This window comes from Amblyomma maculatum, chromosome 1 (assembly GCF_055883805.1).
Source record: "Amblyomma maculatum isolate TAMU_Amacu chromosome 1, ASM5588380v1, whole genome shotgun sequence".
Taxonomy (NCBI): Eukaryota; Metazoa; Arthropoda; class Arachnida; order Ixodida; family Ixodidae; genus Amblyomma; species Amblyomma maculatum.
In genome coordinates this window covers 208,059,965-208,083,192 of record NC_139344.1, presented here as the reverse complement: position 1 = coordinate 208,083,192, position 23,228 = coordinate 208,059,965, and the positions used below count along the sequence as shown (strand labels likewise).

The following is a 23,228-nucleotide window of genomic DNA, read 5'->3' as shown; positions in this document are numbered from 1 at the left end:
CGAAGTGAGAGATCTCGCAAATGCCAGTGCACTTCGCAGCTGCGAACGGGCAGAAAGTGTGAAAAACGGCACTGCTTACTTGACAATGTTGAGACCACTGAAGAACTTGGCGATGTCCTGGTCCGATGACTGCCATGGTAGACCCCTCGCCCTCACGACTGTGTTGCTATCCACCACGTCGGTTTTGCTGCTGCACGCGCGCGCACGGAAACAGAGGAAAGCGTCAGCACTTCCACGACCGACCAATCAGAAGTCAGCAGGGCAAGCACCGAAATTTTCGCGGATTGCACAGCCACCTAGAGCGGAGCGAACCTCGCGATGTCACGGCAGCCTGCAAACTTTTTACGGCATCAGTTATCCATCTCCTAAGATCCGCATCATGTTGATGTGCACCGCTACTCCTAATAGCTTCCTAGAAAGCACTTCATCTGAAACGGCGGTCTGCAGTCAAAGTAGCAAAGATTATAAAGTTTCACTTTATGTCCGACAGGCTCATCATCTCGCTGGTTGCTCAACACGCATGCGTAGCTATGCGCGGATACAGGGCTAATTATTCGTAGCCATGCCAACGTAGCAGACTGGAAGACAACGTTCAGCGGCTAAACGATACAGGAGCAGTGCTTTGCCTCTCTGCATCTTGTTGCCTTTCTATTTATTTGTTTGTTTGCTTGTTTGTGTGTGTGTGTGTGTGTGTGTGTGTGTGTGTGTGTGTGTGTGTGTGTGTGTGTGTGTGTGTGTGTGTGTGTGTGTGTGTGTGTGTGTGTGTGTGTGTGTGTGTGTGTGTGTGTGTGTGTGTGTGTGTGTGTGTGTGTGTGTGTGTGTGTGTGTGTGTGTGTGTGTGTGTGTGTGTGTGTGTGTGTGTGTGTGTGTGTGTGTGTGTGTGTGTGTGTGTGTGTGTGTGTGTGTGTGTGTGTGTGTGTGTGTGTGTGTGTGTGTGTGTGTGTGTGTGTGTGTGTGTGTGTGTGTGTGTGTGTGTGTGTGTGTGTGTGTGTGTGTGTGTGTGTGTGTGTGTGTGTGTGTGTGTGTGTGTGTGTGTGTGTGTGTGTGTGTGTGTGTGTGTGTGTGTGTGTGTGTGTGTGTGTGTGTGTGTGTGTGTGTGTGTGTGTGTGTGTGTGTGTGTGTGTGTGTGTGTGTGTGTGTGTGTGTGTGTGTGTGTGTGTGTGTGTGTGTGTGTGTGTGTGTGTGTGTGTGTGTGTGTGTGTGTGTGTGTGTGTGTGTGTGTGTGTGTGTGTGTGTGTGTGTGTGTGTGTGTGTGTGTGTGTGTGTGTGTGTGTGTGCGTGCGTGCGTGCGTGTGTGTGTGTGTGTGTGTGTGTGTGTGTGTGTGTGTGTGTGTGTGTGTGTGTGTGTGTGTGTGAGAGAGATAGAGAGGGGGGGGGGAGGGGGGCATGCTTAAGCATCGCTACAAAATTACAGGGCACAAGGTACACAGACACATAATCGATGCCTGCCTCTCTGTAACTGAAATAGCACTTTTTATAGCACGGCCTGGTATTATAAGTTACAAAACCTCCAAATTGCTTACAGCTCTCCTCCAAGCGAAATAAATACTATATATAAAAACTCATTTATCGCCTTGCTACAGGTACGCAGCGAGCGAACAAAGGATCAATGGAAATTATTTTCTCTCTGAGAACTCCTAAGCCAAAACGGAACTGAGAAAGCCTTTCTGATGCCACCATTGCGGTCCCTGCAGCAGCTGGACGTATTTTTAAGGAAAAAAAAAAGTTTAAGCATGGCGCCCCGTGAACTTACTGAGGTGAGCTAAGTAATCGGCGGGGTAGATGACTGGAGAGTACAAGATGGCGCCTGACTCGTCCCATATCGGCCAGTAAGGAGTTTTACTTCTGTAAATTCGTCACTAGCACATACTATGTGACAAAGGTCTCTCTAGCAATAAGCGAAGCGTGATCTGTTGCCAGAAGAGCCGAAGGGTGCGAAATAGCAGCCATCTTGAAACAGCGGTTATAGTTAAAAACTATGACATTAGGATATTTGAGGTACTGGATAAGACTGCTCTCTTTGGGCTGTGTGAAGAGCTCCGCAAGAGTTCTGTATACGCTCAGAAAGGACGACAAAAATTTCTGCAGCCAGTTGTCCAATTTATCCTACTCACGTTACCGACTATTCCCGTATTGATGTGCTAAGCATTTACAAACAGCGTGGTATTTTCCCGAATCGGGTGAGAGCTAAATTAGCGAGTATTAAGGTATTAAGGTGGCACAGAGCGCTTTCGCAGAACGTAGTGCATTCCGCCATTATATTTCCGTAACGAGCTATTTGAATTAAGCTCAATTTTGCGGTTTACGTAATGCAGTGTATATACAATAGCTAGGGTCCAAGTCTATAGGAGAAATCAATCGAAATTTGAAAGTGGAAAAAAATAAAATTTTCATGATAACTCTATGAGAAAAGCCCACTTCTCAGTGTCACAGGTGGTTCTTACGAGATTAGAGAGACACGAACGACCGCCCTAAGTGGTCCAGCTAATCGCCGTGATCAAAAGATAAAAGCGAAGGTGTCGACCCGACAGAGAAAGACCTTACCCATGAAAAGCTTCGTTAATAACGACCATGTTTAATTTAAAACTTTTAAAACTACATATTTTCATTTTCCGATTGCTGCTTTTATGTTATAGAGTAACGTCACAAAGTCGCGTGGGTTTGTGCCACTTCCTGCGGACACTTTCGGTCCGCGCCATCTCATGAGCTGCAGCTAAGGCTTCCCGTCGTAATACCTTCAGAGAACACGGCCCACTTTGCACGTGGGCAGATAAGTGTACTCACCATATTCCAGATTCTAGCCTCTGAGATATTTCTTCCGGTTCTGTAAACTTGTGCCCTGCAGAAAAGCGACAAAAAGCAAGTGTAGAAGAAACAACGTAGTAATGAAAACACGGAAATGAACTCTGCGGGAACAGTCAACCACTGCACCTCACAGCTTACCTAACCTTCCCTGCTGCGCAGAAACGAATATAAACGCACTTTTACATCGCCCGTCTTCGCCTTGATGTAGCTACCCAAACTGAGCTAGAAAAAGATAGACAAACATATACTATATAGTGCAGGAGTAGTAAGCGACAAAGAAGGTATTGTACAAACCTTTAATTGCCCACCTGTAGAAACCATGCGGGAACTAATCGCGGAACTGACAGTTACCAAATTGTAATTGCTGCCCGTGCCGTAGTCGCTGTTGTCCGAACAATCACGAGACACCAGTGCGTAAAAATATGTGCAGTGACAGCTGTGCAATTCATGCCCAAATACCCATTTCTGTTAAGTTTCATACTGCAGTGCGTGACGTAAGAATCGATACAATATTTGCATTTCTTGCTATTACCACTACGGTTTTTTTTTTTTTCCTACCGGTGTTTCGTGCAAAAAGCGTAAAAGCGTAGCAAGTATCTCTGCAAGTATCTAGAACTTACCATCCATGTTAAGCCTTAAGATCACCTTGGCCATATCTTGCACATGACGAGTGACGATTTCCGCCGATGCATCAGGTTCCAAGGAAAGGTCTGAGAGTTGGATTGAAGTCAAAGATAAAAACTAGAAGCATTCTGTGTATATAAAAAATACAGCACCAGAAATGGAGCGAACAAAAATATTTCTTTCCTATTGGTCCCCTGTTGAATAAGGTCGACAACGCTATAGTTGGAGCCGAAATGATGTGCAGCATATTCAGTTAGGATTACTTGTGCGTACAAACCACCACCAGAATTAATTGCATATAGCATAGGAAAACAAAAAACGTTCCCGTTTTGTCATAAGGAAGAAATGGCGGCTGCAACCAGCAAGATCGTCACCGCTAGGCTCCTTAACTTGTATGACGCATCTTAAGTAAACTAATTGGCGTAAGCTCTTCAGCGTAACGACAGGTGAATGTTTAACGTTTACAACGCTATATGAGCAACATTTTTTTCACGATAGGGGCAGTGAGAACCGGCACAGCTTGACCTACAAGCGTACATAAAATTTATATGGCACGAACGAAACGTGGGAAAGGATTAGCGCGACTTTCTCCTGTCAAAAACCAATGAGAATGCCACTTGCAACTAAGACAGGCAACTTCTGTACGGAGCAAAGTGAGAAGTAAAAATAACAATGCTTCAAACGTGCATTACAGGACTCTCGCGCAAGAGGGCTCGTGTGCTTTATTTTACATAATATGTACGCTCTGTGAAGTAACACTCGTGAATATCTGGCTTTCTTTTCCACAAAACAACATGTTCCCTACGCATCTGACACCCCAATGGATGTCATGTAGCAGTCATGGTTTACTCGAACGAAATTTATTGACTCTAGGTAATTTGAGCGACCGATGTTGTTGTTAGTCCTACTTCTTCTCCTAAAAAGTGCTTCAAATAATCCGGCAGATGCCTGTACAGCTTAAGAGGTTTCCTGCACGGAAAAGCATATCGTTTCAGCATGCGTATAACATCTACTCCGAACAGTTACTCATACTGTAAATGTGCACTACGGGGTTTGTTCCCGCGGCGCACCCACACTGTCGGGTCTCGTCCTAGGGAGACGACGACGCAGACAACGCGCTCCGGAGGAAGCGGAACCACGCGGCCGCCGCGTCACTAGCGTCACGTCGCGCGCGCCCGTCGAGCAGGTCCGCACCGGGTTCTGGCCATTCCGGTTTCTTCCTGGCACCCTTTCTTGGGCCGTTCCGCAAGCGAGCCCATCCAAGGGCAATTTCGCCGGCGGCGGCACCCGCCGCGAGAAGCCAGGAGGAAGCTACGCTCAGGAGCAATGACCTTATTCTCGCACCGATAGCAGGATCAACTGGCCAATCGGGCGGCCCACAGGCGCCAGAGTGTAGCCCCCCTGCCACCACCTTCAGCTCACCGCGTGGTCGTCCTCAGTCGCGAGACGCCGCCGTGGAGCATCACGCGCAAAAACGCGACGCACCGACCGCTCTTTCACAGTCCATCTGCGTAATGGCGCTGCCATAACGGGGCCAGCATAACCACGCCGCCTCCAGGCACTACGTGCGTGCCGCTGCGCCGGTTAAGGGCCTGCTGGAGGACAGGGCCTTCTCATGCCGGGCTTCTGCGAAGCGGCTAAAAACACTGATGTAGAGCTCTTTGCCGGGAGCTGCATAGAGAATTGCGGAATCACGTTAATGGGCCCTGTTTTACCCTAAGGCCGGCTTTGCATGTTTTTATGGCGACCACGTGATTAGCACTGGGAGCTCGAGCCCACTTAACTGAGCCTCAAGCTGGCGAATGGTGTTCAAAGTTCGAATAGAAAAGAGGGAAAACACGCGAATTTTTCCATTAGCTATCGCAATTAGCGGAAAGCCCTCCGACCAGCGGTTAAGAGCATGCGCAGATTCAGTGAGACACTTCCTCAAGGCCTGCGACTGGTTATCGGCGCAGCAAACCGGTCCGTAGTGCCATATGCCGTCCCGAATACAGTGCCTTCCCGCCGAGAGTCCTTGAGGAGTCCTGTCGCAACAGCGCGATACAGCAGTTCACGTTGTGTCTGCTGGCGTGTCGAGTATACCGACAAGAATGCCGACGGCAGGTCACGTGTTTCAGACGGACAAAAAAAAAAGATCTTTTTTCCCATTATCTATGAGTACGGCTGATTAAATCTTCACTAGGTTGTTGAATTGGTGCGGCGAACCTCAAGATTGCGATTTGTACTAGTTGTCTCGGATTAAAGTTAGCCACGGGTGGGCCAATACTGTAGTATATGCATTTTGTTGCGAAGGCAATACTACGACAGCCAAAGCGAGACCTCGGGTGGCCGCAGCTACGCCGTGAAGAGGCGTAGCCACGAGGAGAAGAAGAGGAAGGACAACAACAACAACAAACCTCTGGTGACAACAACTCGGTAGTTGCCACCCTGGTAGAGACGAACAACAGCGAGTTGCCCGCACCGAAAGATTTCGCTCTGCATCCGGTTCAGCAGCGTTGAATCCCTCTAATTTTTTTTTATCTTTACAAGGTATCTTCCCAAGTTTTATTCGCATAGTAAAATGGGATTAACTTACGTGACACACGTCTGTAGTGATGCCCGCAGCTCGAGCAACTGCTCAGGCACATGCTCCTTAAGGTGAACAAGTTTCCAGAGTTTCCCAGTTTCGTTCATTAAACCTTTAATGTAATGTCATATCTTCGGTCCATAAGTGCGCAAATTGCCGGCTTCAGTTTAAAAACAAGCCAATATCAGCGACAATCGCGCCTGCACCTTTCTTTCTTTTGCCTGTCACTTCATGCAACTCAAGCACACGCACAGCTCTAATTAAGTCATTCCCGCTCTCGAAAGCTAGTGCTACTAAAAAGGAAACGAATTGCAACGACTTTTCAGTAAAGACGACTAATCCGAGCGAACTTTGTCGCATTTAGTGGCCCAGAGCCGACTAGTATACAGTACGGCAACCAGCGCGTGCTTTCGTGCATGCAGGTCTTCCCGGCACAGCTAAGCACAGCCTCGTGTTCGATGGCGCTGGCGGTGTCTTAGTCGCAGTTCCGGCCTGTGCTTGTGTACGAAGGCATTGCACAGACGTTGTCTGGCCCGCTCTGCGTCTGTTGACGTGCCCCAGTATTGTGCGCACGAGTTCTTTACTGGAGCGAATACCCCATTTCCGAGTTGCTCCTTTAACCAGAAAGCTGAGGAAAATGTCGGCAGATAGAGTCAGCTTTAACGAATTAGGGAAAGCTGTTAGCGCCGTAGGGCCCCTACACTAATACCCTGGTGATTACTGTGACTCGCAAGTAAAGAACGCTTGCCCGCCACAAACAGTCACGCGCGGTTCGACCCATGGCTAGACTGCACGGCCCCATAGCTTGCAGAAGACTGCACGATGCCGGCGTGAAAGAGCGGCCCATAGAGGGCCGAACGCGTAGCAAGTATACGGCAGGCGTTATGCAAGGCGGGCACCTGTTGGAGCACGGCTCGGCTGAGGCGTCGTCAGAGGAGAAGGGGCCCGCCAAGCTGGCTGGCGGCACTTTGGGGCCGCTTGGTTCCAACGCTGTTTGTTTTGACTGCGTGACTCGGGATCGGTGTCAAGGGCGCATCCCCACTCCCCGACCCCCCTTGCCGCCGCCGCTGAGCGGGCAATCAGCGCGGGTCACCCGGGTGGCGGCGGAGGGGAGGCCGCCTTCCTGGCAGCCCCGTCGGGCCGCGCGGCTGCAAAGCGGCCCGAACCGAACTCGTTACACAAGGCACACACCGCGCCGTGCGCTAAAAGGTGCGTCGGGACCGAATTGACCCGCGTTGCGTGCCTGGGGCTCGTGCGCTGCGCTGAAAGAACCCAGCAAGGAGCCGCGAGTTTGCGCTGTGGCCACAAGCGTATCTGTCTTTAAAAAAACGATATGCCTTCCCGTTTCGCTATTTTCTACATGCGAGCCCCGCTTAACTGACAGAAATCGCAACATCTGCCGCCCGACGAGAAGAATGTCCAACCGCGAGAGAGCCATCGGAGGAACGAATTCAACTGCTTTGCTCACATGCATGTTCCTTGTTGCTCGAGCCGTTGATTCCAGGCAGTATCTCACACAGCCCCAAAGCCCGCAGCTGGACGCGTATAAACACCTGTAAACCTTGTATAAACCTGTATAAACACCTTGTATAAACACCTGTAAACCGTGCGTGCGTTGTCACGGATATTCTTTTGCGTCAGAAACGGCAGTTGCGGAGCTTGCGACTCCTGCGTTTTTCTTAGCGAAATAAATTCTGACCGCCCATTAGCTCTGGCGATGATTTCGACAGCGTTTCGAGATGACGATCTTTCACTTGACGGAGGCCTCTATACAACACATATTCATCCTCTAGTCTCTGGTTCCGCCCAGCGCCGGCGCAACGCATTTCTTCTTTCTCGTGCCTTATCAGCGCTGTCGACTACAGGCTAGAAGCGAGAAAAAAGCTCACAGTTCGACTGTAGGATCGGTGCATGAACGGACCAAATTATTCTTGAATTTTTAGTACTGTTGCGAGGGTGAAGATCGGCAGTGGCTCGAGAGGAGCCCTGGCGCTAGGCCAGCCATTAAATCATCCTTCACCATGTCACCATGTTATGTCGTTCTCCTGCTTGTCGCCACGTAACATTTTGGTTGGAGGTGCAGTGTGCGCCGTCCCCGCATTCACCTCGGAGTGCGACGCCATCCGTACGCTGGGACCATCGGCCGAGAGCCCGGGGGATATCGCCGAGCAGCTTTGCCGGCCCTTCCTGTCCAGACCTGACCTGCCGCAACTATCGCCGCCCAGCCCACAGCCCGGATCTGAAGACAAGGTGCACAGACGAACTGACCAGAGATGAGATCAGAGCAAAGACCAGAAGGACGCGGACACGTCACCCCCGCCAAGCCGCCCGACGTGACCTCGAGCCATCGGTTCCATGGATGCTTTGGTGGCGGATGTTTGAAGAGCTCCAGGGGAGGCGGATCACCTAAGCATCACCGAAGTCATCGCCATCGTGGTGGCAAGCAAATCATTCTATCTTTTCTTCAACATCCTCACCGTCAAGTCACCACCGACTTCAACAAACCGATCTTGACGATCGCTCGGTGGCCCCGGGAAGTGTTGCGAAGAAAAAGATCGGCAGTGGCGCGAGAGGAGCCCTCGCGCTAGGCCAGCCATTAAATCATCCTTCACCCTGTCGCTATGATGTGCCGTCTTCTTGCTTGGCGCCACGTAACAATACTTTACCTTCCTGTGGTCCTCAGCCTTTCGTGGCGTATAGGCACAACTAAACGAAAGACCAGTGCTTCGCATTTTGCATTACGAGCATTCGTTGAGGCAGCCCTAATTATGCTCAGATCGTTGCACTTTTCACACGTATAACAAGCTTGTTCATCCAGCGCTGCAATTGAATGGTTACAGGCACCTACACTTCGAACTGCATTCCGTACAGGAGCGGAATCGCAAACGAAGCCCATGGACACTGTTTTAACAGCTTCACGCAGGACGCCTTTAAAGTACCTATATTTGGACTATAATATATAAATTTCTATTACCGAAAATTATTATTATTATATATGCCTAAAACACCTCCATATTTTTCTCAAGCACTAAACTACACCATGCACCTAATAATTTATAGTTTCTGCTTCTGCGTGGTGCGAGACAGCTTCCAGAACACTGCACGATGCCACCGGGAAAGAGAACCACAGAGAGGGCCGAACATGTAGCAGGTACATGGCGGGCGTTATGCAAGGCGGGCCTTATCGCCGGGTCTTGTCCAGGGCTAAAGTCAGGGAGATCTCGAAAGGGAGGGGGGGGGGGGGGGGTCTTTCCTCACCAGTATTTAAGAGGGGTCTGAGACCCCCTGCACTTGGATGTATAAGGACTACATGAACACGAAGTGGGCACCCTTTCTTTTCTTTTTTTTTTCAGTGGTAGTCGGAACCTTTCTTTTTCAACCGTTTCACAGTGAGTCTTGATAAAAACCATTAACAAGTATTCTAAAACCCGACACAGAGAAAAATTATTTCTTCCCTGTAAATAAAACGATGTGCAAACAAACCTGCCGCTTTTTTTCTCTCCCTGTTTATTTCCCTTCCCATTTGTGCTCAAGTGGCTATAGACAACCCCTCCAATGAAGCCAGCACTCTTCACAAACAGCAAAAAAGAGTATTGTTTCCCGACGGCAAAAGACTGGATGGAACCGGCTCTTACAACCCAAAATCGGGTTTAATCCTAGGACACCAGGGCGAAACAGGTCAGCGACGACGTGCAACAGACATCACCGCAGCCGTAAGTTAAACCCGATGAGAACCGACCTCTCAAGACCAGCCGAAAACGGATTCCTTGTTACTGCTGGTGGAATCGAGTCGGACAAGAGACATGTTCCTGGGAACGTACGATCAATGGCATTGTGCACGTAATGATCTCCGGGATTTTATAGCCGCGCGGAGGGGCACGCGATGGGGTCATAATGCCTTGACGTACGCGGTCGAGGAGGTTCCCATTACCTACCAATCTCCTCCGCTAACACAAACTTCCTGTTGACCCTCGACGCGGTGTCTCCATGCGACAAGCGCCGTGATCCCTGTCCGTGGCTCAAAATAGTTATTCACGAGGCAACTATATACACGGAGTGTATACAGGCTGCACGCGCTAGCGTGCGATAACGTGGTCTAAAGAAAAAAAAAAATTAGAGTATGTAGCGGAAATGGTACTAAAGCGTATACTAGTGCCTGTAGAGAAAATGGCAGTTTAACTGAAAATAATACAAATTTCAAAATAAAATGATCAAATTACAACGTTTCAGAGCGGTGTTTCTGCGCTGTGAAGTTAGCGCGCAGAATCCAAAATGATCGGGGCACGAACGGGCCGCGTTTTGAATATCTGCGCCCACGAACGGCCGAAATATTAGGCTCTTCTTGAGGAACAGGGGAGAAGATGAGGTCCTTCAGAGTGCGAGAAGGAAATAATGAAACGTGTAGCACTTGCAAGGTACGGACAGATGAGAAGTGAACAACATTAATTCTGTAAGGACTAGTGGACATTAACATTCGCTAGGTCAAAGCCCATACGAGGAGTACAAATGCAGTAGCAGTGGTCTGCATCTTCACGTGATTTAGCGCATACCGAAAAAAATCCGGTAGCGAGCTGAATTTGAAGTACTGTGTTCAGGACAATATAAACTTGCAAAGCTGTGTAAGATGACCGATCCTTTTGCCGCTTATGTCACTAAAATAATCATCGGAATAAATCTGTGGAGTGAAACGGCATTGTCATGTGGTAAATTCTATACAGGCCAGACAGGGGACGTTTGAATTAGAGAGCATCAAAAACTTGAAAACAATAGAGAAACCCTGCCGAACATGGTTTACAGTGCAGGTCAGATGGATGTCATTCCATGATCAAAGTATGTAAAATTAGAAGCGGATATAAACAACAACTAACAAGATATGCGAGCCAGAAACAAAAGTAAATTGAAAGGTGAGCGTGCGAGTAATAGAGCATGTGTTTTTTACTTTGTATCTTTGAACGCCTTTGAAGCACTACAAATCCGTTCACGAAAAACGAACTCGCCCGAACCGCAGCCAGCCTGGGGAAGGAAATGCTTCGCACAATACTTTTTCATGACGGCGAACAACTTTCAGCTTAACTTTTCGTGCACACTGTATGCCTAGCGTTTTAGAAAGTTGATTAGGCAACAAGTGCAAATAACTGAAGAATTAGAAAATTTCAATATAACATACACCTACCTAACATCGTCAAGGTCACCGCTAATATTCCTGTTCCATTTTACTCACATCTTGCGCTAGTTTCCTTTACCCGTGGCTCTCGTTAACGAGGACACAGGGCATGACGCAAAGGCATCTCTTGCTTAATGAAGCTTTCTTAATAAATGCTTCCGAGCATATGCCGCAGGTTGTTAGTTGGGTAAAAACGTTAGGTTAGTGAGACCAAATAGATCATGCATTGTTTTGTTGTGCCCGCCTTGGTAGTCTAGTAGTTTGAGCGCTAGAATGCTGAACCTGAGGACGTAGATTCGATCCCTGCCATTGGCGGCCACGTTTCGGTGGAGACGAAACGCAAGGTGCCTGTGGGATATCAGTGCACATAATGAACCCCATGTGGTCGAAACTGTCGGAGCTATGCATTGTTGCATCTCGCCAATTTCCTGTGGTTCAATGCCCGTATAACAACACGAACTACATGTAGCGTGAAAAGGGCAACTTTCTCTGCTTGTTCAGGCCCAAGACAGCTTTTTATGCGGCGAAAGATACACAGCCAAACGCACCAGCTCACTAACTAAGTGTATTTCCAACATACATTTATGGATATTCTTGTGGAATATTACACCATTACAAAATTATCAACGTTAGTATTGCTTAAATGTTCAACTACAATACTAACCAGTGCAGCATGGATATAACGAACTGTGTGCACGCCTATGGCTGCGCCGCCTGCCGGTGGTTCCTCGAAGTATACGCGGGCCGCGTCTCCCCGCCGGTTCCCGTACGCTTCCGCTCGCAATGTGCTTGTTTTAGCAACGTAAGTCGCGTGGATTAAATATTACTCGTCAATTTAGGTTCGCATAGGCATTTAGTGACGTAATAGACTCATTTCTTAGTAGCTGGTATGCCTTGAAACTAACAATTCAATGCCAAGGCAGGACTGAAAACGAAGACCGCATAAGGCCAGATATGCCTGAACTATTTTATGTAGTAATGTTGTAAGGAAAGCGCGCACGCCACAGAAAGCTGCCACCGAGTATACATAATTTCCACGCCTGCCATCATGTGCCGAGTGGCGCTGAAATCGAAATATCACTAAGGATAGAGGTGCTTCAAACATCACCCCTGGAATTTGGAACTTTCGGCAGATTCATTTTGCGCGGTTTACGGGGTTTAACGTCCCAAAACGACTCATACTATGAAGGACGTCGTAGTGGAAAGCTCCTAATTAATTTCGACCACTTCGGGTTCTTTGACGTGCACTGACATCACACAGTACACGAGCTCTTCGCGTCGAAATGCCGCCGCTGCGACAGGGATCGAACCTGGCTCAGTAGTCAAGCGCTCTAACCACTGAACCACCGCGGCCGAAGTCTCCGGCAGATATATATGTGTGTGTGTGTGTGTGTGTGTGTGTGTGTGTGTGTGTGTGTGTGTGTGTGTGTGTGTGTGTGTGTGTGTGTGTGTGTGTGTGTGTGTGTGTGTGTGTGTGTGTGTGTGTGTGTGTGTGTGTGTGTGTGTGTGTGTGTGTGTGTGTGTGTGTGTGTGTGTGTGTGTGTGTGTGTGTGTGTGTGTGTGTGTGTGTGTGTGTGTGTGTGTGTGTGTGTGTGTGTGTGTGTGTGTGTGTGTGTGTGTGTGTGTGTGTGTGTGTGTGTGTGTGTGTGTGTGTGTGTGTGTGTGTGTGTGTGTGTGTGTGTGTGTGTGTGTGTGTGTGTGTGTGTGTGTGTGTGTGTGTGTGTGTGTGTGTGTGTGTGTGTGTGTGTGTGTGTGTGTGTGTGTGTGTGTGTGTGTGTGTGTGTGTGTGTGTGTGTGTGTGTGTGTGTGTGTGTGTGTGTGTGTGTGTGTGTGTGTGTGTGTGTGTGTGTGTGTGTGTGTGTGTGTGTGTGTGTGTGTGTGTGTGTGTGTGTGTGTGTGTGTGTGTGTGTGTGTGTGTGTGTGTGTGTGTGTGTGTGTGTGTGTGTGTGTGTGTGTGTGTGTGTGTGTGTGTGTGTGTGTGTGTGTGTGTGTGTGTGTGTGTGTGTGTGTGTGTGTGTGTGTGTGTGTGTGTGTGTGTGTGTGTGTGTGTGTGTGTGTGTGTGTGTTTCACCAAATTTAAGTAGTGGGGAACAGTTAGCTAATTTTTAATTGCTGGCATGAGAGAAAAAGTCTAAAGCAAAAGTTGTAGATCTCGAAAAATGTCTAGCTACAAGGTTTCATCAAGCTAGAGTTAACGAGTGATTTTCTACCTACCAAAAACGACATCTGGCGCAATAAAAAAGATCCTCGAGAGGCGTCCAAGATAACAAAATCCGCTTTTCTCTGCAGTGCTCTCTCCGGCGAAGCAGAGTGTACGCACCTGGCGAATGATTTAATACAACAGCTAGTCTCGTAACAGCATTTTTGAACGCCTATATATAGAGCTCCGTAAGTCGTAGCGTGATTGAGACAACCCATTTTTCGAGGCGACCTACGGCTTTTGCATTGGCACTTGTGGCCAAGGCAATAAATAAAAAAGAGCTAATTAGTCTTTACTAATGATTAACCTCGGTGAACAAAAACAATGCTGCAAATTAGCATAGACGATTCTGAACAGCTCTGAATTGGTTTCACTGACCTCGGGCCGACCGCATGTTTTAAAACCTTGGTTACATTTAGCTGGGACACAAGGTATATATTGCTGTCAGAAATAGCTGGTGGTAACGCAGGAAGAATTGTGTAGGTCAGGTTCTTCAGCGGTGAAGTAGCCGCCGAAAGGAAATCGTCATATTGGGGCAGAATCTCTCTGTACAGTAATATCCGTGTCCCAAGGAGCGCGAAATTACCAAAAAGGAAGAAAAATATGAACCAAAAACATTCCAATGTTTACAAGCTCGTCGTTCATCCTCCTGTGTTATAGCGATAAACTACCGGAAACTACTGCTCCTCTCTATGTTGTCATTATCCACCAGTTTTCGGTGAACCTCCTCTGCTCGTTCAGTGCAGTCACCGAAGATGGCGCGGGACTACGAGGAAATGTCCTGATTTCTCGGCGCAAGGGGGAGCCCGCCTCCGGCGTATAGAGATCTGAGGCGAGCATCGTTTTGCGCGAGGGTTCCGGAAAGACTCGAAACGCAAGGCTGCTGTCAGGGTGTGGGCACATAATTACGCGAGCGTCGCGCGGGAGATGTAATGAACTTAGCCGCATAGCAGTTAGGATGAAAGGCTGCACGAGTCGTTATTGGGAAGAACACGTGCAGCGGAGCACGACTTGTAGTGCTTGTAGGACCACTGCACTTAAAAAACACACGCAAGAGAACGGACGCCAGCTAAGCGCAAAAGGCAAATTGGCCGGCAGGAAAGAACGGTCCAAGCAACAACATAAAAGCCAAAAGTGGACGCGGCGCAGGGGAGCAGGAAAAAAGAAGCCGTGAGGACGACCGGGCGAGCGTGGAGAAAGAGAGGAGCAAATGAGCGAAAAGTTCGGGGACCTCTTGCGTCACGGCGACGCGCGCCACGAGTGTTTGCTCCAAGGTTGCCAGTCCGCCGCACGAAAGCGAAAACCGTCGCCAAACGGGCGGCGAAAGAAGCAAACAGCTCCAGGCCGAGTGGAGGGGGAAAGAGCGAGGCACGAAAAGGAACGAGTAGCGCTACGCTCCGCAGAGCAGGAACTGCAACAGAGGAATGAAGCAGCGAGGAGGAAGCGCGGAAGGGTGGATGCACGGCGTCGCAGAAATGCGCGGCGAGGGAGGTTGCGTTGCTGATGGTGGCCGCGGGTGCGTTGCCCCTCGGCGGCGGAAGGAGCCGCTGGCGTGCAAACACGAGAGGCTACCCTGTCAGACGAAAGAAAGCGGCGAAGCACCGGCGAGCACGAATTCGAGTCGTGATTTATTCTGCCCGTTGTTGCTCGGGGAAGAAGGAGCTCGCCGATCATTACGCAGCCCCCCTCCAGGGCGCTCGTTCCGGCGGCTTTATCTGCCGCGCTGATGGCCGCCGCAGACGTCGTGATGGACCCTTCTCATAACGCACCTCCGGAGGAGGCCATTCGCGCCCGGAGGAAAAGAGTCGGACCTCGAAGTTCAGGGGCAAGAGTCCGTGACGAGAAGGGGGGGGGGGGGGGGGTTGACACGTGTTGCTGCGACATTTCGGCGGTCGTCTTCCTCCAAGGTCGGGCCGGAGCGACACTCGGAAACGCCTGCGGAGCGCAGGAAGAATTCATGCCCGCACCGGGGCGAATAAAGGTCTACCAGATGCGTCTTTGAGGTTGCAATGCCGCGAGTACACATACCGCTTGAGCCTTCCATTTCAGACAAACGCTTAGCATCCGAGCGAGAAAAAGCAATAAATATTCAGTATTGCTCATGTAAAAGTTGAACTAGGTGTATTCCACAACAAGAAGCTTTATCCGAGTCGGACAGAAACGCGTTCCCGTTGCTGCCGTTGTCACCACTGTCACGCCATATTGTGCCGTACGATCTAGTTATCGTAATTAGCGTATTTACCGTGCGACGAGGCGTCTGGAACCGGATGGATCGTCAGGAAAGGACGGTCTCAAGGAGGTGTGCTACAAGCAAAACTGCGCTCGCGCGCTCACGTCGCCAAGGGAAGTTCCCTTCCTTTTAAGAGACCGGGGTCAGGATTCTGATTCGCGTAACTCTGAGTCATTCCATTTCGTCATTCTCCGTCAGAATCATTCAAGTTCCTACTACATGCATGGATTATTATGACGAAAATTATTACTTCGCTGCTAACACTGAAATTAGACTTCGAAAATTATTTCCTGCAAAAAAAAAAAAAAAAAGAGAATTCAATTCGAAGTCTTTCGCGAGTGTGCTTGCGGTAAGAAGTCGTCGGGAAAGATGGACTTGAGTTTTTTCGCTTTGCCACATGTCCAGCCATTTCTGTGGTGCTTCCGGGCCACGTGAGTGCCTTGGATGCGACGCATTTATTTATCCTGCTTCTATGACCCCTACTTCACGTAGCATTACCACATGCACGTAACCAGCCTGCCTGCGTCCGTTTTCTCCTGTTTATCCCTTCATGTCATTTGTCGTACTTTTCTCGACTCTTGACAATACTTCCTGCTTGCCGAACTTTGAGTGCAAAGTAAAGTGTTTATCGAGGAGCAAAATAGGAGCCCTAATTCCTTGCATGTCGTCCATTTTTTGTAGCACAGTGGACGCAGCCGAAAAATACATTTCCAGGTTTGGCTGTCGCCCCACGGCCAGGGCGCTGCGGATGGGCTCGTCGCCGGGCAAACAAGACGGTCCACGCCCATGCAGAAGAGGTCCAGCAGGCGGACGTCCAGGACAAAGGCGGGCAGCGGCGCTTCTTTTTCCGCGCCGGACAGGCCGGGACTTCCTGCTACGCAACAGGTTCGGCCGGAGGTCCTTGAACCGGCCCTCCCCGGGCGGAGTGCGCGATGCTCGCTCCGGGGGCTCCAGCGCGCGTCCACGCTCCGCCGCGCCCTCCAGTCACAGTCGGTCAGGCTAGCGACAAAACCGAGACATGGGAAACCTGCTCGCACGTAACGATCGACGCCGGTCGGCAAATGGTGTTTGCGCCGAAATGGATGACTTGCCGGACCGCTTCGCACACGCGGCTACCCCTTTTGAATAACGCCGCCGCTGTGCGGGCCGACCGTTTACGAAACAATGCTTCGGGTTACGCAGCTCGCGCACCGCGCGAGGCGAAAGACGGGGGCGGAAGGAAACTGCCCCAGCCGCTCAGTCGCGGACGCCAGGCACTAATGCCCGCGAAATGGGGGCACCGGTAGGGACTGCTCTTCGAGTGACACATTGCATCTGCCGCGTTGCCGCGCGAGACTCTGTTGGATGCAGCGCAGGAGCCAGGTAACAAATGAGCAACTACCCCTTCCCCCTCATCCCCCAAACACACACATACACCTTTTATTGCGAAAGCAATACTACTCGCACTTTCAAGCCTTCGCGTCAACCGGCCGCAGTTACGTCTTACCCACGCGACGCTGTGACGTCACACCCCACGTGACACACGGGCTGGCAGGAGCTGCCAACTTGGGTCTCTCGTTTCACATGAGAGGGTTATGTCAGAATCAGCCTGCTAGGACTCTGGCATTCACCTTACCCCTATAGGCCATTAAGGCACGTTCATATGGGTTGGCTAAAGATGGGCTTTATATGTGGACTGAGGAAGAAGAAAAAGAGAAGAACGCTCGGTCACCCGCAGCTAATGCTTTTGCTCAATATTTGGTTCAGCTGCGTTGAACCCTTGTAATTGTTTTTTTTTTTTGCTTCCCCACTCAAGGTGGGGTCAAAGATCTATTCGCCAATCAGTTCACCCCAACTAAGCCGAGCACCATGCCAGGGCAAAGCTTGTACCCACTGTATCACCTGTGGGTATACCGGCGTCAGTGGGGATCAAACCCTGCAATTCTCATATGCGAGGCGGATGCTCATACCTTAGGCAATCGCTGCGGCAGTCCGACTGTCAGGTACAGTGTCTGCGAAAATACGACAGAAAGAAAACTGGAGAATCGTATAGAGAAGACGGCGCGACGACAACGAGATGCCTTCCGTTTCTATGCTGCAGTTTTCGCATCTCGTTGCTTTCTACAGCCGTTTATGTGGAATAGTAAAACTAATTGCGTAATCAGCGGCTGGCGCTCATTCTCGGGAAAGTGATTCGTAGAAAGCGTCACTGAACCCTCGTGAGATTATTATCTTAATATCTGCGCAACTGGCGTCATATGCCTAGCTGTACGAATGGTACACCAGGATCGTCCATATAAGTCAGTGCTTGTTACGTCGTAACAAAAATGGGGACGAAAATGTATTTCCCTTCCATGAGATTTGGAACGCTGGGGATTCATAACGAACTACACGACGTAGCCCTGAAGCCCCCTCCCTACACCTCCTGTGCTCTGAACTTTTGACAAATTGTGCCCGAGCTGCATAGGTTCATAATCCATACACTAAGAAAAATTTCGTAAATGACCCAATTCACAGCTAATAAACCATAGGCGCCTTCAGTATTGTTTCTTTTCCTTTTTTTCTTCAGGCGGCATAATTACTTGTTGAAAGCATCACAGAACGGCGAGCATCCTGTGATGTGACATAACTGTGAAATTACCTGAGCTTTTCCGCTTCATAAAGCGTCACTGCGTTCAGTAAGTTTCCTGAGCAAGACATTGTTTCCGTTCTCACGCCTAAAACAAGCAGTTTTCAGAATACAATAGCGCTCGCCAGAATGACGCATTTCCGCATGTACTGACGCACAGCACCAACTGGAGGGAATACTATAGTGGACATATGGGCGCATTGATGAGGCATCTTGAAGGAAACCGCACGCAAGGAACGGGGATGAAGACAGAGGCACACAGCATATAACGTCGCGTATTTGTTGAAAACAATGGCTCTTATATCCAACTCTCGAATGTCAAATCTGACAAATTGTTAGGTACGTGCAAAGCTAGAACGCATGTATATGCACAAAGCCGGCACACTAGCTTTTCTTTAGTAACATGTGTGGTAACGATGGTAGACGTTAAATACGTGCTATATTTTTATTCAACTTGTTAAGCTTGATCTGCTCGGGTGTGTATAAAGCATCATTCTAAGACTATTATCTGTGTCCTGTCCACAGATTTAAATTGAAAGCGACGTTGATCATCGCATGAATAGCACGAAGCATTGGTCAAAGAAAAAAAAAAAAAAATGCAGGCATTGTGCTTCTGTACTTTTTTTTTTTTTTTTTTTCGCCGTTTCAAGGCATGTTTCCAGCTCAGTTGGAAAGCTTTCACTCTTCGCTCGAACAAACAAAGACTGTAGCGAGAAGGGGAAAAAAAAATGTACCGCCTCTACTCTCGCGAGCCTGTTGATTCAGCCTTTAGCGCGGTACACTGGTGCCGCCAGGGCGACGAAAAGAACCCAAGGTAACGCGTGAACCGAGTGTGGTCGCACCTGAGGTCTCGACCGCACACGGGGAAAGGAAAAGGAAGCGCGTCAAGGATACAGGCCAGCATGTCCTGGACCGAGTCGACAGCCTTGCCGTAGAAGGCTTGGAACTCCTTGCGCAGGTCGAAGAAGTGGTAGAATGCGTCCGGCAGCAGGACGCCATGCCGTACAGCCTCCGGATGCAGTGCCTGGCGCAGCGGCAGCTGGCCGTCCGTCACGAAGTAGAACTGGCCGCCGGCCTCGGCCTCCAGCCGTGCCCGGGCCCACTGGCTGAACTGCGGGACGCAGGGCCTCAGCTCGCGCCGCCCACTTCGCGGGGCCCCGCATGCCCGCTCTGCTCAGAGGCTTTCGTTATGCAATCTACACGTGCTATGAGCGAATGTTACCCAGGCAACCAAAAATAAAAGAAAACTGAGTGTCGCAAGTGCGAAGGGGGGTGGGGGCTTTGAGAGCCTCTCCACCGCACAAGTCGAAAGTGCCCTAGTGAGAAAACCCGAGTCACAATAACCTCATACAGATTTTTCATACTAAACTCATACAAAACTCGTACAAATCCCATATTACCTTATACAAATATCATTCAACCTATGAAAAATATATGAGATTATATGAGAGTTGTATGAGTTTAGTATGAGTTTCGTATGAGAAACCTGTATGAGGTTATTGTGACTCATACGGTTTTTTCGCTAGGGTGGGGATCTCAGAAGGACATACAGTAGCACTTGTGCGCTGCAAAATCGCGCCCCTGAGCAACTCGCTTGTAAAGGTACCTTTTCTACTTCAAACAAGACATCTGGTCTTTGCATCTCAACTTCTTAAGCCTAGTGACCTTTTTAAACTGCCCTCGATCTTAATCATTTTCATCAGCTATACAAGGCGTTCAGAATACACCGTCAAATGGTTCACCGAGTGCGTTATATTTGCATTCAGTTGCGAAAGAAGCTTTTAGGTTAGTGAAGTAACAAAACCAAAAAACAGGCATGTCTAGAACAGACACGTGGACATCATACCCTATAAGGCTGGCCTGATATCGGATACCTCCATATGCTCCTCGGAAAAAAAAAGTATAAATACATCCATTCTTACGCAATGCAACTAAATCGTTATCTGGTATTTTGGTAACTTATGCCGCCTTTACGTCCTCACCCAAAGTAACTGGAAATAGGGTTTTACACTCAAGAGTGACTTACAGGTCCGTGCTACGAAACTGGCGGCAGGTTTTCCGCGTTGGGCAGCAGTGAGAGACCGCGTGCACGCTGCAGGTTGGGCACGGTGATGATAAGGGCTGCGCAATTTATTGCACGTTACCCTGAATCTTAACTACACGACGCATCGCGCTGTGTGCACAAGGTCGACCCTGCTTTTAATTCAGAAGCGGTACACCTGTTTCCTGACGCGCCAACAGATAGAAAGGCGACATCATCCATTGCCTCCTCCTTTATTGCAGAGTCGAACGCGTGATCGCGCTCGACTGGTTCCCGAGCTTCGTTGCGTTTAACCATTTGATACGGACATGATAATGCAGAAGGCCCCTTTGCAAATGTAGATTTCCACGGCTAGACAGACCAAACACAAAACGGTACTCGCTATCGCCGCTCCATTATGAGCGGAATGGCCGCCTACAGGACGCGTTTCAAGATGACCTGCGCGATCATCCATCAGTTCTGGGCGCTTTTTAGTTCTTTTTTCAGTCATCAGTTCCCTCTTCCCCGCGCGCCCTCCTGCAGAAACCGTGCGGTGCGCAGCGCTTGATGGGCATGCCGCGACGGGCAGTTTGAACGCCCTGCGTTATAACCGGGAGCGTCATATCCGGCGAACATCATAGCGCGCAGAGGAAGCTCGCGTTACCTGGTCGATTACTTGCTCCAAGGGCACGGCGTTCTTGAGCTGTTCTTCAGAGATTCCATACTCGGTGCGACATGATTCTGAGATGACGTTTTCGTTGACGTCGCAGGAGCGCGGTTTCACCAGGTTCTGCTGCACGGCCACCACCTGCAACGTTCGCAAGGCACCAGTTAAAGCCGACGACGAAAACAGCATGACACATTGTTTCGAAAAGCGTTTTAACATGAAAACATGGCGATCATTACGCGAGGTGAGGGAAGGCTGAACAGGCACTCCTCTCATGACTAGTGCATTCAAGGCCTTGGCCTGTAAGTAATGCACTCGGTTGCCGGCTATGAAGCTCAACATTTGAAGTCAGTGGAGGCATGCGGTAGAGCAGCCCTCACCTACAGGCTAACACCTAAATTAAACCAATTCAAAGCACTAACTGCCCTGTCTTGATGCGTGCTCGTATCTGCGCTATTTTCGCGCTAGCTCTTCATTAGGACCATCACCAGGCAGCCGGAAACACATTTCGTTGCACCATCGGATTCAACTTCGTGTTCAAGTGACTCGTCACAACACGTCAGGAAGAATGGGTTGCAGATGGCGCGTCCTTTTTAAAGCTGACAGTAATATTTCAATTACTTAGAAAATGGGATCACCAAGAAGAAGATGACGCAGCAAATTCACTCTTGATTATGTGCCCTTGCTGCAAAAAGATATAGCCTTTATTTTTATTTTTTTACTGAGATACAAACGGCACATGTCTTTTTTTTTTTTTTTTTTTATCGAGTAAATACTGCGTTAGCATCGCGCAACTATACGCTTCGGGAAACTGAAAAGAACGTGCAAGGACGCGCGTGCCAACTTTCTTGGTCGATTGCGTTCACATACGTGGCGACATAGTCAAGAACCCGCCGCAAAAGACGCCTGCATTTCAAGCGTCGCGTGACCTCGAAGTGCGCGCATCATACATTGGGTATCGGTTCATTTTTGTTTTCATTCGACCTCTTCAGATAAGCAAGCCTCGCAGGAATTCGCTGTCTGAGAGGGTTAGCTGGCATGATAGTTTTCGTCTCCGGAGATATTGTCACCCGACACGAGGAACCGCGGTAGAGGCTACGATTTGCCGTTTCCCGCATGAAGCTATCTTTTTTCCTCTACCAAGCACTTCCTCACGAGAGCGCTCGCGCTGGAAACACTGGCCGAAAAATTCCGAGATCGCTGCAGAACTGCCGCATTTGAGAAATATGAAAGCATGCGATGGATGCAACGACTGAGTGCCTCGTTTATTGAAACTTTTTGGAGGCAATCATTGTCCCGTGACTTTGGTATGGTGTCGTATATACAGATGACTTCGAAACATTTAACGTCATTGCGTCATGTGACTTTGGCATGACGTCTAGCTGTCACGTGATGCTACCTCTAATTACACTAATTAACCATCCTCATTGTTGTTTTAATTACAACTGTCATCACTAATTAACCTTAATCATCAATCACAGTTTAATAATTAAAGCTGATGAGCATTACGGGATCACTTATTCATGACTACATATTACACTACTCACTGTTTTATTGCTCAATTACATAATTATTACATAATTACAGTCTACAAATTCAACTTCAACACGTCACGTCATAAACGTTAACATTTCTGGCGGACACATTTTGCGAACTAGACTTCCGGTGATGGATTTCGCGTCTGATGAGAAATATAACGCTTTTGCCTTAAAAAAAAAAAAAAAAGAAAAAAAAATGCGACTGCTCAATCCCTAAGCGATAGCTCGTCACGATCCCGGATGAAGAATTGAGCCTCTAAAACTGCGCTGTATCGGACAGCTAGCTTCCTCAAGAATGTTCGCAAAGGTGCGTTCCGGGTTTGAACGGGCTAAATATGTATCCACTTAATCTCCACATGAAAAAAAAAAAAAAAAAACGGCAACAAAAACAGCAGGTTGAAGTGCGCTAGGCACAGCGAAACCTTGACACGGCGCCAATCAATTGTCCAAAATCAGCGCTGCTAGACACCGAATCACCGCGCACCGCCCACTAGAGACTGCCTTGTTGCAGCGGCGGCTCCAAAGCCAACGATTGCCTTCGCACCTAACCAGACGAAGACGCATAGCGGAGAGAAGTTTCTGCAGGGGAAACTAGCGCAAGCCATGCGAGAGCGGCAAAAAGCCGAGTCGTCTTGGGGGAAGGAGACAAACGAAAAAAGAAATGAGGGCCCAAGGAAGGCCCAAAAGCCTCGTCGTCTCAGCGCCGGCTCACTCGAAGCGTCTGCCGTGCTCGCAATCCAGACTAGGCCGCGCGGAGACGCGCTCAGAGGAGGGATCGCGGTCCGCCGAGCAGATTGTATTGGGCT

The 23,228-nt window shown here is 49.2% G+C and overlaps 1 protein-coding gene across 4 annotated transcripts in view; it reads right to left on the bottom strand.

The window, feature by feature from the left end:
- Window positions 1-23,228, bottom strand: part of fus (epithelial splicing regulatory protein fusilli) — a 104,409-nt gene that overhangs the window by 38,785 nt on the left and 42,396 nt on the right. For 3 of the 4 annotated variants that reach the window (XM_084590144.1, XM_084590147.1, XM_084590148.1), the window contains exons 2-6: window positions 20,882-21,025; window positions 19,092-19,308; window positions 3,426-3,515; window positions 2,785-2,839; window positions 80-190 (exon numbers count right to left, since the gene is read on the bottom strand). In XM_084590144.1, coding sequence (XP_084446270.1) covers window positions 80-190; window positions 2,785-2,839; window positions 3,426-3,515; window positions 19,092-19,308; window positions 20,882-21,025 — 617 coding nt within the window. The remainder of the gene's footprint in view (window positions 1-79; window positions 191-2,784; window positions 2,840-3,425; window positions 3,516-19,091; window positions 19,309-20,881; window positions 21,026-23,228) is intronic. The other variant, XM_084590146.1, reaches the window with a different exon arrangement.